We start from the raw sequence: 16,574 nt of genomic DNA on the forward strand, positions 1-16,574 counted from the left end.
AGAAGAAGAAAGAAAGAAGACGAAGAAAAAGAAGAAAGAAAGAAAGAAAGAAAGAAGAAGAAGAAGAAGAAGAAGAAGAAGAAGAAAATCAGTTCTTCGTCGTCGTCGGGGCAGCAGCGGAGGTAGGATCGCCGGAGGAAATCTGAGATGGCCATTGAATTGGGAAGAAATCTGAGATGGCCATTGAATTGGGAAAGAGAAAGAAAGAAATGAGAAGAAGAGAGAGAGATCGCGAGGAGAGAACAGAAAATAAGATAATTAAGTCTATGGTAATTTATATACTATATTTTAAACTTTTTTTTTTCAAAACTTACCATATTTTGTACAATTATTTTTTTTCCCATAAATTTAGAAATTATATATATTTTTTTCATATTTATGTAAACTTCTCTTATGTGTACCATATGATTACTCATAAAAATTAACAACCCCAAAATTTGGTGTCATAATACCACGTCATTTTATTTTTAATTATTAATATTTATTGTTATGTCAGTTATAACACCAAATTTTGGAAACACTTGATATATACACTAGAAACGACGTAATATTTGAGAACTCAAAACATTAATTCCTTTCTCCGGCGATAGTGAACCACCGTGACATTGTATTCCACTATAGCATCACCACTAGTCGCATTAAACCAATGCGTCTTAGCAATAGCATAGCCCCGCGCCAACCGGAAAATCCCAGTTTCGCCAACAACCGGCATCTCCCTCACTGGGTTCAAAGCAGCGTTTCGACCAAGAATGCTGATCGAGCTCCCATTGTATTCACCCTCCGTAAATGCAAAGCTCATGGCCATAACCAGCCCAAGCTCCTGCTGTCCCGCAGACCCGTACAGCCCTTGTGCCCGACCCACGAGCTTCGATTTCGGGTCGGGCGTCTCGGTTAACGGGTCGTCAGCCATAACCAGAGCTCCAAATGAAGCCGGAGACTTCTCAGTGTCAGCTGCCTTAGCCACCCTCACCGCGGTTGGTGTCTTGCCACTCACTATGTCGTGGAAGTAGAATTGGAGGTTGGTGACTTTCTCATCATCATGATCATCCTTGGTGGCTGCTTCGAGCACATCAATAACCATTGTGGAGATCAAAACAATCACGAGCACCATCACTACGACACTGTGTTTTGCCATTATGTGTTTTCTCACTTCGTTTTTCAAAGACTAATTATAGAGCATATATAGTAAGAAACTAGCTAGGGTGGCCGGCTCTTTATAGAGCAATGAGGATTTAGAGTAGTTGAACTAAAACAATTGAAAGAAAATATAGTGTTGGTGAATGGTAAGTAGTTTTGGTTTTGTGGTCCACCCTTTTTATATATTATTGGGCTGGTGACCAATCCGTTTACGAAAAGAGGTGTGGTTTCTTTTTGCCACAGCTGGAATAGTATGGTGCCCATTTTCTATGTTTATTGAATACATAGTATGCTCAAAGTCATTATGAGTTTCTTTTAAAGAATATCAAATTATATTATAAAGAAAATGAAAGGTTTTACCATAAAGTAGAAAACCAATTTTGTCACGTAAATACTATTATATATAAACCCAATAAACCCTAGTCATCTATAGGCAGATACCAATTATTGCACAAAGGACATATTAATAATGTTGAAACTTGACATCGTACTCCAATTATTGATTAAAATTTCGTTCTCAAAGTAATAATTGGGCATGAGATTGATAAAAGCTTTAATTTTGGCTGTTAAAAGTAAGTGGTTTTGGTCCCCAAATTCTGTGCTCCTTGTACATCTTTTCAAAATTTACACCATTCAAATAAAATGTATAATTAAGAGCTTTAAAGACCATATTAAAAAAACAGAGTGTTGGGGTGATTAGGACCTGCACAACACAGCCAATACAGTGCACAAAGAATAACAATAAAGAAGAACAAGTAATAGACAATTAAACAAACCCAAAAGTAATCAAAAGTAAAACACAAAAGAAAGAACACCAAGAATAATACTTGGTTCAGATACAACCAGTTTGGTTGATCCTACATCTAAGGCTAGGCAGCAATGCCTAAGTCAAATCCACTATATCTGAAACTAAATTATACCCTCCAAGCTCACAAGATTACAACAACACTCATCCAACTTCTCTTGAAACACTCTCTCACTAGAGTATTACAACACAGTTCTTGCTCTCAGCCAAAACTCTCAGAAATTGAATACTCTTAGGTTGATCAGGCCTAAAACTATATATAGGGTCGAGATACAAGAACTAAAGAGACAAACAGAAACTAACAACAATTAGTTAGTCTGTTACAACTTACTGGTGTCCACGCAGATGCAACTAGAGAAAATGTAGATGCAACTGAAAACAGCAGACTACTGTGAGCTTTTATTTGCTAATCTTTTGATTGGTTGAGGAAAGAAGTCATAATCTTCACAATTCTCCACCTTGACTTCTTATTCCGAAACAGGGTTCAGTGGATTAGACAATGCTGCCTTAGCTTTAGCTCTAAGGGATTCCCATCTTGATGCCAAGCAAGTTCAAGGCCGAAGTGAACTTGCTCACGGGTATGAGCTTAGTCATCATATCAGCTGGGTTAATCTCAGTGGATATCTTCACAATCTTGACAAGTTGTTTTGAGACAATATCCCTGAGAAAATGGAGCTTAACATCTATGTGTTTCGTTCTTTCATGAAACACAGTATTCTTAGACAAATGTATTGCACTTTGTGAATCACAATGTACAATCACATGATCTTGTCTAAATCCCAGCTCACTCATCATCCCTTTTAACCAAAGAGCTTCTTTTACTACTTCTGTGAGAGCTATGTATTATGCTTCAGTCGAGGAGAGAGCCACAACATGTTGTAAATCAGACTTCCAGCTTACAACATTCCCTCCAACAGTGAAAACATACCCAGATAAAGATCTTCTTTTATCATAATCTCCAGCAAAATCTGAGTCACAATACCCCATAACTTCACATTGTTTTTGGTCTGACTTTGTGTACAAAATCTGTAGGTTTGCAGTGCCCTTCATGTACCTTAGTAACCATTTCACAGCTTGCCAATGTTCCAAGCTTGGTTTGTTCATAAACCTACTAACCAAACCAATTCCATATGCTAAATCAAGTCTTGTTGATACCATAGCATACATAATGCTACCAACAGCATTAGCATAAGGAACTCCCTTCATCTTTTCTTCTTCAAAAGATGTTTCTTCTTCTGTAAGAGACTTTAGCTTGAAGTGGGCTCCAATGAGAGTGTTGACAGATCTGGCTTCCTTTTGATCAAACATTCCCACTACCTTCTTGACATATCCTTCTTGAGACAATCTCAACATGCCCTTATTTTGTCTCTAGATATCTCTATTCCCAAAATCTTGACAGCTGCCCCTAAATACTTCATATCAAATTCTTGACTTAGCATCTCCTTGAGCCTTTCCATTTATGATCTGTGTTTACATGCTATAAGCATATCATCCACATAGATTAACAAGTAGATGTAGCTTCCATCTTCAAGAACTTTTAAGTAAACACAACTATCAAACTTTGATCTTTGAAATTTCTGTCTTAGCATAAAATCATCAAATCTGAAGTACCATTGTCTTGGTGACTGTTTCAAACCGTAAAGAGATTTCTTCAGCAAGCACACCTTCTCTTCCATCCCTGGCTGTATGAATCCTTCAGGTTGTTGCATGTGTATTTCTTCATCAAGATTACCATGAAGAAATGCTGTCTTCACATCAAGTTGATCCAATTCTAAATTTTGAATTGCAGTGATAGCCAATATAATTCTTATAGAAGTGTGTTTGACAACAGGAGAAAACACTTCATGATAATCTATCCCTTCAACTTGAGAAATGTTGGGGTTTTATGCCCTAATTAAAACCCAAATTCTTTGTAATCTCATTTTATTATCAATAAAAGAATATAAATCATTTTTTGACTTGGTCAATCACTTTGCTCACATGTTTTATTTTCATGATTATTTGTTTAATATAAACTTCTATTAAATCCCGAGCATATAGCTAATCTTATTTATAGTGACGTAATCACAGTGGAATATAAATATGATTATATGTTCAAAATAAGTTAATCCTAAGATTAGTTAGTGCACCGGATTTACACTGACTTGCCAATCTACGATATGATCTACTTACACATTACAGTGTTATGTTCTTTCCAGAACATTAGCAAAGTAGATAAGATCGGATGTATATGTTACATCTGACATGACCGATATTGACAGTTGATAAGATAAGTAAACATGCCGTTATTATCTATTCTAGTCATATCATATAGTTGACCATAGGTCAATTCAATCTCAATTCTGAGTGGTTAATATTCTAACTGATTGTATTATTTGAGTTCTTTGACTTGTTCGTTACCAGCTTACCCTACGGACTAGCCCATACTTACATCTTGGGAACTCGGTAGTATAATTGAGTGGGAGTGTTAATCATAGATATGAACATCTATAGCTTCTGATGAAGAAGTGAAACAATGGTTTCCTTTTAGTTTGGTTCAAGGTGTTAAATGATAGAGATCTCATTTCAGTAATTAAATTAGTTTACTGAAATATCATTTACAAGGAACTAAGTGTTTTAAGGATAAAATACAATAAGGGGTAAAACTGTATTTAAGTCCTATCTCATTGTAGACCGTCTATAGAGGATTGAGTGACAATTATGGTTGTAACAATGGATAATTAATAGCGTATCTATATTTGTTATAGAACGTTCTATGAATTCAAGAGTGCAATTCCGAGTCTATAGTGGAGTCACGAGTAATTAATAAGTTAGTAAATTTATTTGTTAGATTTATGATAAATTATTGGAGCTTGATTTCATAGGCCCATGGTCCCCATTGTACCTTGGATAAAATCATCTAGATAGTCTCAATTAATTGATTTAATTATCAATTCGAATTATCAAAGTTGACCAGGTCAATTTTGGATAGTTTCACAGAGTTGTGTAATTTTGAGAAGAAAAGAGAAATTATGGCAGATTTATTAATTAAGATAAATTGGTATCTAAATTAATAAATAAATTTAAATCAAGGTTCAAATTATAAATAATTAATTTGATAAATGATTTAAATAATTATTTAATTAATTAAATCAATAGAAAATAATACAGGCCTTGATTTTAAGTCCAATGGGCTTATAATCAAATGGGAAATTTCAAGGGCCTATAGCCCATGATAATTTCGACCTAGGGCTTCAAAATGGCTGTTATTTTATTGATTTTTTAATTAAATTAAATGGCCTAATTGAGTCTATAAAAGGAGTGCTTAGAGAGAAGATTTCAACGACGGCAGATAAGTCACAAGTCAGATTTTCTGATAGTTTTATATTCTCTCTAAACACAAGTCCTTTTCTAAGCCACTTTGTTATTTTCTCTTCTTCTCTCTATATCTATCTCATGTGTTGAGAATTTCCCACACTATTCTAGGTGGTTCTAAGGATACATTGGAAGATCGTGAAGAAAATAGAAGATCGGTTCAGTTTCTTGATAATACTCTGCGACAGAAAGGATACAAGAGTTAGAGAAACTGAAGGAAGGACTCTTAATTCCGCTGCGTATACTGTAAGTATTATATTATTTGTTTATCTTTGAATTCAATTTTAGAAACATGTTTTAGGCTATCTCGTATTAATTTGTTTAATATTAGATATACATGAAAATAAATAAAGATCTTGTATAAGCTTTTTCCAACAAGAAAAGCCTTTTGCCACCAACCTTGCCTTGAATCGAGGTATTTCAACTCCTTCAATCCCTGGTTTTCTCTTGTAAACCCATTTGCACCCTATTACTCTTTTGTTCTTAGGTTTATCCACCAGAATCCATGTCTCATTCTTGGATAAAGACTCCATCTCTTCTTTCATAGCCTTATTCCATTTACTCCATTCAGCACTATTCTTGGCCTCCTTGTAGCAAATAGGCTCATGTAGCTCTAGTAAATCAACTACACTAAAGGCAAAAGCAGTAATATCAGCATGTGCAAATCTCTCAGGAGGTCTGATCTGTCTCCTTGCTCTATCTCTAGCCAAGAGATAATCTGAAGCTTGAGTATCTCTGCCATCAGCTTCAGTGCCATCTGCATCACTTCCAGATGCATCTCCAAGTTCACTCTCCTGAACTCCACCTTGATTCTCATTTTGTGATGTTTCTCTCAATTCAATCTGCATAGTATCTTTCTGCTCAGCTTGTTTAGAGCTGGCTTGATCACTAAATTTCATGTTAGTTTTATAAAAGCAGTGCTCATTGAATATAACATCACGACTGATAATGCATTTTTTCTCATCTATTAACCAAAGTTTATAACCCTTGACACCACTTGGATAACCAAGAAACAGACCTTTCATAGACCTAGGATTCAACCTCCCCTGACTAATATGAACATAACCTATACAACCAAAAGGTTTCAGGTGACTGTAACTTGGTTTATGACCGGACCAAACATGTTCAGGAACCTTACAATCTAATGTAGATGAAGGTGACCTATTAATGAGGTAGCAAGCAGTAGCAGCTGCCTCTGCCCAAAATGTTTTTGGCAAACCTGAATCAGCTAGCATGCATCTAACCTTATTCATGATTGTTCTGTTCATTCTCTCAGCAAGACCATTTTGCTGAGGGGTGTTCCTAACTGTATGGTGCCTAACAATGCCATTTTCAGTGCAATAAGAATCAAACTCAGCATTACAGAATTCCAAACCATTGTCAGTTCTAAGTTTCTTAACTTTCTTCATGGTTTGATTTTCTACCATAATTTTCCATTCTCTAAACCTTCCAAAAGCCTCATCCTTAGTTCTAAGAAAATAGATCCACACTTTCCTAGAATAGTCATCAATAATAGAAAGGAAATATTGAGCTTTACCGAGAGATAATGGAACTTGGGATGAACCCCATAAGTCAGAATGAATGTATTCCAATATTCCTTTGGTTTTATGAGTTGAACTTGCAAATTTCAACCTGTGAGCTTTTCCTACTACACAAGTCTCACAAAACTGTAAGTCTGAAATATATTTAGAGTTCAAGAAACCTTGCTTACCAAGTTCTACCATTCCTTTGTGACTCATGTGCCCAAGTCGTTTGTGCCATAATTCTGTGGTATTAGGTTCTGTAGTTGAATCTCCAGCAGACCCAGTTGAAACTCCAGCAGACCCAGTTATGGTCTTTCCTTGTAGAATGTAAATTCCTTGTCTTAGCTCACCTCTCATAAACACCATTGTACCTTTGGATACTCTCAAGACTCCACCTTCAGCTTTGTAGCTATATCCTTTGGAATCTAAAACACCAAGAGACAACAAATTTCTTTTTAGTTTAGGTATAAATCTAACATTAGAAAGTACCTTTATGGTGCCATCTCTCAATTTGATCTTGATAGAACCAATTCCTTGAATTCTGCATGTGCTGTTATTTCCCATCAACACTTGCCCTGTACTTTCTTCTTTTAGATCAAAGAACCAATCTTTTCTTGGTGACATGTGAAATGTACACCCAGAATCCATAACCAATTCATCCTTAGGATCACTGGTTGACACAGTCAGAACATCAGCTTCCATAAATCCATCTGTGACATGAGCTTCATCTTTGTTGTCTTGCTTTTGTCCTTCATTTCTTCTCTGTGGGCAGTTTCATCTGAAGTGACCTTCTTGGTTACAAATCCAGGAAGTTTTCCTTGGTTTTGACTTGGATCTTGATCTCCCTCTGCTTTTTCCATTTCTATGGTTGTTGCCATCTTTTCTTTCAGATCTTCCTCTCACATTTAGACCTTCGGCTTGAGATCTTGACACCTTAACATTAGCTTTCAGATCTAATTCCTTTGAGTATGCAGCACCAATCACTTCTTGCAGTGACAATGTATCTTTACCATACTTCAAAGTGTCCCTCAGATTATCATAGGCCTTTGGGAGTGAGTTCAATAGAAAGATTGCTTGATCCTCTTCTTCAATCTTTACTTCAATTGACTCCAAATCTGAAACTAGCTTGGTGAAGTCGTCTATATTATCATCAATAGACTTTGATTCCTCCATCTTGAATCCACAAAATCTTTGTTTGAGATAGATTCGATTTGGTAATGCCTTGGTCATGTACAACTGTTCTAACTTCTTCCACATATCATGAGCTGTTTCTTCTTTGATTACTTTCCTCAAAACTTGATAATTCAAACTCAGAATGATTGTGTTCTTTGCCTTTTTGAGCACCTCTGCTTTGTTTTCCAACTTAGCCATCTTACTTTCTTCTTGTAGGGCTTCTTCACATCCAAGATTACCCATATGAGCCATCATCTTTGCACGCCATAGACTGAAATCATTCTTGCCATCAAATTTCTCCACCTCAAACTTGGAAGTCGACATATTGAAGAGAATTGGTCCTGGCCAGTGAACAAGTTCTCAATTGCGGAAGTACTTCGAAGTTCTTGATCTTTCTTGGAGAAAATCACAGTTGAAGATGGTGAAGAATGCAGCCACTCTAACCTGGCTCTGATACCAGTTGTTGGGGGTGATTAAGACTTGCACAACACAGCCAATACAGTGAACAAAGAATAGCAATAAAGAAGAACAAGTAATAGACAATCAAACAAACCCAAAAGTAATCAAAAGTAAAACACAAAAGAAAGAACACCAAGAATACTTGGTTCAGATACAACCAGTTTGGTTGATCCTACATCCAAGGCTAGGCAGCAATGCCTAAGTCAAATCCACTATATCTGAAATTAGATTACACCCTCCAAGCTCACAAGATTACAACAACACTCATCCAACTTCTCTTGAAACACTCTCTCACTAGAGTATTACAACACTGCTCTCAGCCAAAACTCTCAGAAATTGAATACTCTTAGGTTGATCAGGCCTAAAACTATATATATGGTAGAGATACAAGAACTAAAGAGACAAACAGAAACTAACAACAATTAGTTAGTCTGTTACAACTTACTGGTGTCCACGCAGATGCAACTAGAGAAAATGTAGATACAACTAAAAACAGCAGACTACTGTGAGCTTTTATTTGCTAATCTTTTGATTGGTTGAGGAAAGAAGTCACAATCTTCACACAGAGTATTATCATCAATGGCAGGAGATATTCGTTATTTTCTGCATCACAATATTTCTACTTGCGTTTATGCATATTGGTCACCTAAAACTTTTAAGCTATGCACAATTGTGGGGTACCATGATATTGTTTGCTAAAATAAAGGGAAATTTCACTTTTTATACATACTAATAGGTATAATTACAAAAAAATCTTAGCATTATTAACTTTTTCAAATGCATGCTAAGTTTTTCCCTCCTACCCAAAATACCCTTCCCATTCAATCTCAGCCTTCTCTCTCTCAGTCTCGGTTTCTCTCTCTCTCAGTCTCACAAAAATCCCCCAAAAACCATCGAACCCCCACCTCCGTCGAGCCGTCGAGCCCGCATCTCCGTCGAGCTCCCACCTTCTCCGTCGAGCCCCCACCTTCTCCCATTTCTCCGGCGATCTCGAGCCCACTGCAAACTCCCATTATTCTGTCAAACCCGAGACCCACAGATCATATTTCCTTCAAAGTTTAAAAAACTAAGGTAAAATCTTGAACCCAAGTCCATATTTGCTTTATATCGTTGTTGAATCTGTGATTTGTGGAATGGGTTGTCCGATTTTGTGGGAAATTTTTTCTGGGTTTGAACCAGTGGCTCGATAGGTTCGATTATGGTTCGATAGTAGGCTCGATAAGGTTTGAACAGTTCGATGATGGATCGATTATGGCTCGATATGAGCTCGATATGAGCTCGACATGAGCTCGATAGGATATGTTGTATTATATTACAAGGGCTCGATAGGTTCGATAATGGTTCGATATGAGACTAGACTGTAGCTCGATGGTTATTTATCTAGACAGACAGATTTTTCTTAGCTCGATAGGCTCGACACTGACTCGATAGGCTCGATAAATTTAGGTTGTTGATATTTCTCGATGGAACTCGATAGTTTTTCGATAGTTGCTCGATAGGGTATGTTGCAGCTCGATTAGAGCTCGATAGAGCTCGATGACAACTTATTTCAGTGTTTTTATGAAATTTTTTTTATTCTGTTTTCTTACAAAAATTTTTCATGTGTTGTTACAGATGCCTAAGTTGCTTGTTCCGTTCAGTGATCACTTTCCTGGTCGAGTGACATATCGGGGTAGTAGTACTTTAAATCACATTAAGACCAGGTTTTTGGAGCTCGGGCTGCTTGAAAGGGCTAAGGAATCCCCTTTCAAGCAATTCTTTTTGGCTTCGGAGTTTAATTTCTCCGGAGTCTTGGTGCATCAACTGTTGCTGAGGAAAATCGCCAGCAACAACGAAGATGAGGTGCATTTTTTCTTGGGGTCGAAGTCTTGTAGATTCGGCATGGGAGAGTTTGCCCTGGTGACGGGGTTGGATTTCAGTGCCTTCCCGTCACCAGAAGAGTTGGAAGGGTGTAATCTCAGCGATCGGTTGATAAAGGAGTATTTCAACGATGCTGAGAAAGTAAAGCTGTCACAGGTGGACCATGCTTTCAAGACTTGTACGGTTGTGGAAGATGTGTACAAGCTTGGTCTATGTCTGTTTGTTGAGGGGGTTCTGAATGCCATTGAGGGCAAACTGCACATTTGGCGAGATATTCTAAAAATTGTTGAGAATGTAGAGTACTTCTTCAGCTATCCATGGGGGAAGTACTCTTATAGGAGGCTATTGCATTCTTGTAAGAAGGACATGGTGAAGCAAAAGGCCAACTATGATGCCAAGAAGGATGCCAAGGTGCAGCAAGAGTCCAAATACAGTATGTATGGTTATGCCCCCGCCTTACAGTACTGGGCATATGAGGCTATCCAACAGCTTGCGGTGGAGCTTGTTGTGAGCTCGGGAAACATGTTCCCGAGGATGCTTAGCTGGTCGCATCGGAGGAGCAAGGATTTCACCAAGTCCGTCATCGCACCGATATTATTGAAGAAGAATGTAAGTTATGTTTTTTTTTTTATCTATATGCTTATCTTTTATCATTATTTGAGTTAACCAAATGTTTTATGTTGTTTGCAGTTAATTGTTCTTCCGATGTTGAAGCCTCGGCCAGCAGAAAAAGACTATTACTTGTCTTTGACTGAGGGAGATCTTCCCCTTTATACTGGGCTTGGCCAGGATCCCTCGGAGACTGATGAGGAGGAGGATGCGACTTTTGAGAAAATGGCAGAGAAAGTTTCTCAGGCTGCCGAGGCAGCCAAGATATTTGTTGATGCTGCCCCGGGGGAGGAGGTTGCAGGTCCCACCCCTCCTATTGCCCCAGCCTCAGCCCCAGCCTCAACCTGTGCCCCAACATCAGCCCCAGCCTTAGCCCCAGCATCAACCTGTGCCCCAACATCAGCCCCAGCCTCAGTGTCAGCCCCAACACCAACCCCAACACCAGCCTCAGCCTCAGCCTCAGCCCCTGAGCTGGCCGACTTGATTGAGCGGTTGGACAGAGTCGAGGGTCGACAGGAGACCCTCTTGAAGAACCAGTCAGTGATCTTGGACGTACTCAGTCAGATCCTGACATTTGTTAAGGAGAAACCGAGGGGCTCCAATGAAGATTCAGACTCAGAGTCATTGGATATTCTGCTAGACTATGTTGATGATCCAACGACGCCTCCTACCATCATTGTGACACCTGATGCTGAGACTCCGGGAGTCGTTATTGTCAAACCTGAGGATGTTGCTGGGGTTCAGTTTCAGAGGGATAGACGCCAAAGACGCAAGCCAGATTGGTTTGAGGACTATACGGATCCCACGAGGAAAAGACCTCGCATTGATGCAACTGCACCAGCAGACGAGGCTACACAAGAGGCTACACATGTGCTGGACCCTCTCAAGAAGCCAGATCCCAAACAGTATAGGACAATGTGCAAGTGGCTTGTTGGAGACATGCCCAACAAGACCCCGCGGGATGTAAAGACTGGGAGTCACGGTCCAGCGTGTTTTCTGATGTTGAAGACACCCCAATCCTGGCTCAATGATGGGGTAAGCCATTTATACCTAGTTATGGACTGTTTTCAATTTTACATGTTTTGTTTTTACTGACTCGATGTGAGCTCGATGGAGCTCGATAGGTAGTTCGATAGGGATGTTAAAATAGGTTGTTTTTTTTACTGTTTTATACTGGCTCGATGTGAGATCGATATGAGTTCGATAGTAGTTCGATATGTATGTTAAAATAGGGTTTTTTTTACTGTTTTAGACTGGCTCGATGTGAGCTCGATATGAGTTCGATAGTAGTTCGATAGGGATGTTAAAAACTCGATGTGAGTTCGATATGAGTTCGATTGTGAAAATTCCCTGAACAAAGTGGCTCGATGTGAGCTCGATGGAGCTCGATAGGGAGTTCGATAGGGATGTTAAAATAGGTTGTCTTTACTATTTCATGATGGCTCGATGTGAGCTCGATAGGGAGTTCGATAGGGATGTTAAAATAGGTTGTCTTTACTGGCTCGATGTGAGCTCGATAGTAGTTCGATGGTAGTTCGATAGGGATGTTAAAGTAGGTTGTCTTTACTGGCTCAATGTGAGCTCGATAGTAGTTCGATAGGGATGTTAAAGTAGGTTGTTTTTTACTATTTCAGACTGGCTCGATGTGAGCTCGATATGAGCTCGATAGCTCGATATGAGCTCGATGTGAGCTCGATAGTAGTTCGATGGTAGTTCGATAGGGATGTTAAAGTAGGTTGTTTTTTACTGTTTCAGACTGGCTCGATGTGAGCTCGATTTGAGCTCGATGTGAGCTCGATATGAGTTCGATGTGAGCTCGATGGAGCTCGATAGGCGCATTTTATGATGGTTTTTGCTAATTTTTTTATCGTACTCTCTTTTGCAGCATATTGATGCGGCAGAACACATGCTTCGTATGCGTCGCAAGTATTTTCCCAATATATATCGACAGAATGCAGTTGTGATGATCAGTTATTTCTCACAAGTGATACCTGCCCGATATGATCAGTTCAAGAAAACAGCCGACAAAACAAAGTATTATTGGGATGCTGACATTATGTCCATGTTGACCGGCATCGAGCAGCAGTGTCTGGCATCTTGGGGAGGAGTTAAGGATGTATATTGGTGCCAGAACTATGGAAAACAACATTGGTTTGCCATTGAGGCTTCCATTTCTAGTTGGACTCTGACTGTTTACGATTCAGACAACTCGGTGATTAGTGACGCAAAGCTTGAGGATATTATGAGTCCATGGTGCTTTATGCTACCTTCTCTGTTAATGCAGAGTAAATTGTTTACTGATAGCTTGATGTTGAAGATTCCATCAGCAGGAAATAGGCCGCATCAGTTCACATTGCGTCGCAAACAGAAACACGAGCTCCCTCAGTCAAAGAGAAGGTAACAAACATCATCTTCATACTAATTTTGTTTCTAACTAAATTTATAGTAATGTGCACTTAATATTTATTTATTTTTTTACAGTGGGGATTGTGGTGTGTATGCTATCAAGTATATTGAGCATCTGATGGTCGGTCTTCCATTGGAAGCTATTTGCGATGAAAATATGGAGGTGTTCAGGAACAAGTGGACCACAGACTTGTGGTATCAAAATTTGTTACCTTGATGATTGTATATATACAGGGTCTTTACATGTATAGTTTGTTGTTCGCATTTTTTTATAACTTTCATGGGCTGTTATCGAGCTAATATCAAGCTATATCGAACTGTTATTGAATTATCAAAATTTGTTACCTTCATAAAAAGAGTTTATTAATACAGCAAGTTCAAATGGGAAAAAAGAGTTTAAAGCCTAGCTTTGCCATAAACATAACTTTTCAGAAAAATCAAATAAAAAGAGTTTATTAATACAACAAGTTCAAATGGGAAAAAAAAGTTTAAAGCCTAGCTTTGCATGTAGCCCTGTTGTGGCCAAGACCACCACACATGCTACACTTGCGCTGACTGGGAATGATTTCTCCATTCGATGGAGTGCGGTTTGTCTTCCTTCTTCCCACCTTATTCTTCTTCGGTCGACCAACTGGTTGTTTTTCAACGGGAACCCCAACTTTCATTTTCTCTATGTTCTCGGGAACTTCCCAATCATCCTCATTGCCAGTTGGGTAAATTGTTTCTTTGTAAGACTCCCTCCACATCTCAATAGTGTAATATGGTGAACACAGTGAGTAAATGTTGACATTGCGCAACATGGCCGCAGCCACACCATGAACACAAGGGTAACCCATTATTTGAAACTGACCACAAGAGCATGATTTGGTCATCAAATTCACCTCATCATCACCTTCTGGGTCTACCACATGAAATTCAAACTGTCCAAGAGGATGGACTTTCAAGTACCTTGCATCATCCGCAATGCCTGAGACATCTTTCTCATATGTTGTTGCTAATTTGGATGTGCACTACTCTACCTCCTCACGACGCGCGGCAAACCATGACTGAATTGTGAAACGAATGAATTCCACAAAAGTAGTGACTGGGAAGGTTCTTGCGTCTTTGGTTTTGTTGTTGAAACTTTCAGCGTAGTTGCTTGTCATTACATTGTATCGATTCCCAGGAAAGTATACACGAGTCCACTTATCGAAGCCAATACCCTCGAGATATTGAGCTATGGCAGGATCCATTTGCTTTATATTGTTGAAGAACCTGTGAAATTTTGACTTCCGAAATGCATATGCCGCATTCCACATCTCCTTGTGACAGTGATCGGTCTTGAACTTAGCGATTACATTCATACTTATGTGATGGTAGCATGCGCCGTGGTAGGCATCAGGGAAGACCAACTCAAGAGCATGAATAATGCTAGCATGCCTGTCTGATACAAAAGACAGATTATCAACAACTCCAATGGCTTCCTTCAATTTCATCATGAAATAATTCCAAGAAGCATGATTCTCACTGTCAACAATCGTGAATGCAATTGGATAAATGTGGTTATTTGCATCCAATGCGACAGCACACAACATGTGGCCACCGTACCTTGACTTTAAGAAAGTGCCGTCCACACATATAACAGGACGACCTGATGTAAATCCCCTTCTACAAACTCCGAGTGAGAAGAAACAATAAAGAAAGTGACCGTCATCTGTGACAAAATCAGTAATTGTACCTGGATTCTTTTGCTGCAGCATGTACAGGTAAGAAGGTAACTTGGAGTACGATTCTTCAGGTGTCCCCCTAACATAACCGAGTGCCTTCTCTCTGCATCTCCAAGCCTTAATATAACTCATATCGATCCCAAAATTATTCTTCATATCCTCCTTTATGCTGTTTGGTGGATAGCTAGTGCCATCAGTAGCATATTTGTTCTTGATAAGGTGCCCAATGACAGAAGGTGCTGCTTGACGGTGGTCTTTTTGTCGCAATTCTAGTGAGCAAGTATGTACACTATTATAAACAGTGATCTCAAACATCTCTGATTGCGCTACTTTTTTCCCTCTTATTCTCCAACCACAATCAGGATCCTTGCAGGTGATATACAACACATCAGTACCAGACTTCTTAACCATAAACTCAAAATTATTCTTCATTGCAAAGAGAGCCGCTTTGGTTTTCAATTCCATCTTGTTCTCAAATGTCTTCCCAAGATGTAATTCCCCTAATGCTATACCGAATGAGGGTGATTCAGAACGACTACAAGCTATGATATCTTCTTTTGTAAACATGGGAGCACTCCATTTTCTGTGATCTTCTGTTGAACATATTGAAATGTTCCCTGTATAGTTATATTCTGTTCCACCAGGACGACTAGAGCTGGTGCCAGGTGTTCGGCGTCCTTGACTTGGTGGGTTCGTCCGTGCAATATGACGTATTGGTTGTTCTTGTGCTTCTTCTACTTGCAAATGTTCAGCTAATAGATCATCATCCACCGAATTGTCTCCTAAGTCCTCATTGTGTTCGGCTTCCGGATCGTCATTCACATAGGGGTTGTACTCATACTGGTTGTCCCTCAGGTCACCAATAGGAAATCCTAAAGTACTGGCTGCTCCCTCAGGTCCGGGAGTGGAATATGGGTCTGCAATGACAATCTTTTTAACAGGAGTGACACACAAGGCCAACCTTTCTTTAGATGTTACTCCTATGAATGCACGGACACCAAGATCACTTTCAACATGAACGGGTGTAAACGGTTGGTCGCCGCAAGTGTAAGGAACCTCCAATTTCAACTCATACATCTGTTTATCAACTTTAAGTTCCTTGTGCAATATGTCAAGAAGTTGCAAGTACGTTACAGTATCCTCCATCGGTATCACCGTGCATTGAGGGTCCTTGAAAATCCACTTATTCCCTTGTAATTCCCAAACACCATTGTAGGATACAAAAACGTAGACAATAGAGCCTGTGTTGGAAAAAAAAACATTAACATTGTCAGGAAAACTGTCATTTTTCCAGAAATCCAATAAAAAATAACATTATCGAGCTTTATCGAGCTATTATCAAGTTGGAATCGAGCTACCATTTCTCAAAACAGAACATAAACCTAACCAAACCCTCCATCGAACCCCTATCGAGCTATTATCGAGTTAGCATCGAGCTACCATTTCTCAAAACAGAACATAAACCTAACCAAACCCTCCATCGAACCCCTATCGAGCTATTATCGAGTTAGCATCGAGCATCATTTCTCAAAACCGACCATA

General features: G+C 39.0%; 2 protein-coding genes across 2 annotated transcripts; one reads left to right on the forward strand and one right to left on the reverse strand.

The window, feature by feature from the left end:
- Positions 1 to 443: 443 nt before the first annotated feature.
- LOC133788591 (dirigent protein 23-like) lies at positions 444 to 1,186 on the reverse strand. Its single transcript, XM_062226122.1, has one exon. The coding sequence runs from the start codon at positions 1,133 to 1,135 to the stop codon at positions 560 to 562; it is 576 nt and encodes a 191-aa protein (XP_062082106.1). The 5' UTR covers positions 1,136 to 1,186; the 3' UTR covers positions 444 to 559.
- An 8,773-nt stretch (positions 1,187 to 9,959) lies between these two features.
- LOC133788599 (uncharacterized) lies at positions 9,960 to 13,400 on the forward strand. The gene is made up of 3 exons (XM_062226133.1): positions 9,960 to 10,920; positions 11,002 to 11,955; positions 12,806 to 13,400. Exons 1-3 carry the CDS (start codon positions 9,988 to 9,990, stop codon positions 13,319 to 13,321), a joined length of 2,403 nt encoding a protein of 800 aa, XP_062082117.1. The 5' UTR covers positions 9,960 to 9,987; the 3' UTR covers positions 13,322 to 13,400.
- Positions 13,401 to 16,574: the final 3,174 nt, after the last annotated feature.

The sequence above is a fragment of the Humulus lupulus genome, chromosome 1 (assembly GCF_963169125.1).
Source record: "Humulus lupulus chromosome 1, drHumLupu1.1, whole genome shotgun sequence".
NCBI lineage: Eukaryota > Viridiplantae > Streptophyta > Magnoliopsida > Rosales > Cannabaceae > Humulus > Humulus lupulus.

Excerpts from the sequence above, each read along its gene's own strand:
- LOC133788591 (XM_062226122.1), bottom strand. The coding sequence starts at position 1,135 with ATGGCAAAACACAGTGTCGTAGTGATGGTGCTCGTGATTGTTTTGATC.
- LOC133788599 (XM_062226133.1), top strand. The coding sequence starts at position 9,988 with ATGACAACTTATTTCAGTGTTTTTATGAAATTTTTTTTATTCTGTTTT. Across the intron at positions 10,921-11,001 it reads CGATATTATTGAAGAAGAAT|TTAATTGTTCTTCCGATGTT; the intron begins GTAAGTTATGTT and ends TGTTGTTTGCAG. Across the intron at positions 11,956-12,805 it reads AATCCTGGCTCAATGATGGG|CATATTGATGCGGCAGAACA; the intron begins GTAAGCCATTTA and ends TCTCTTTTGCAG.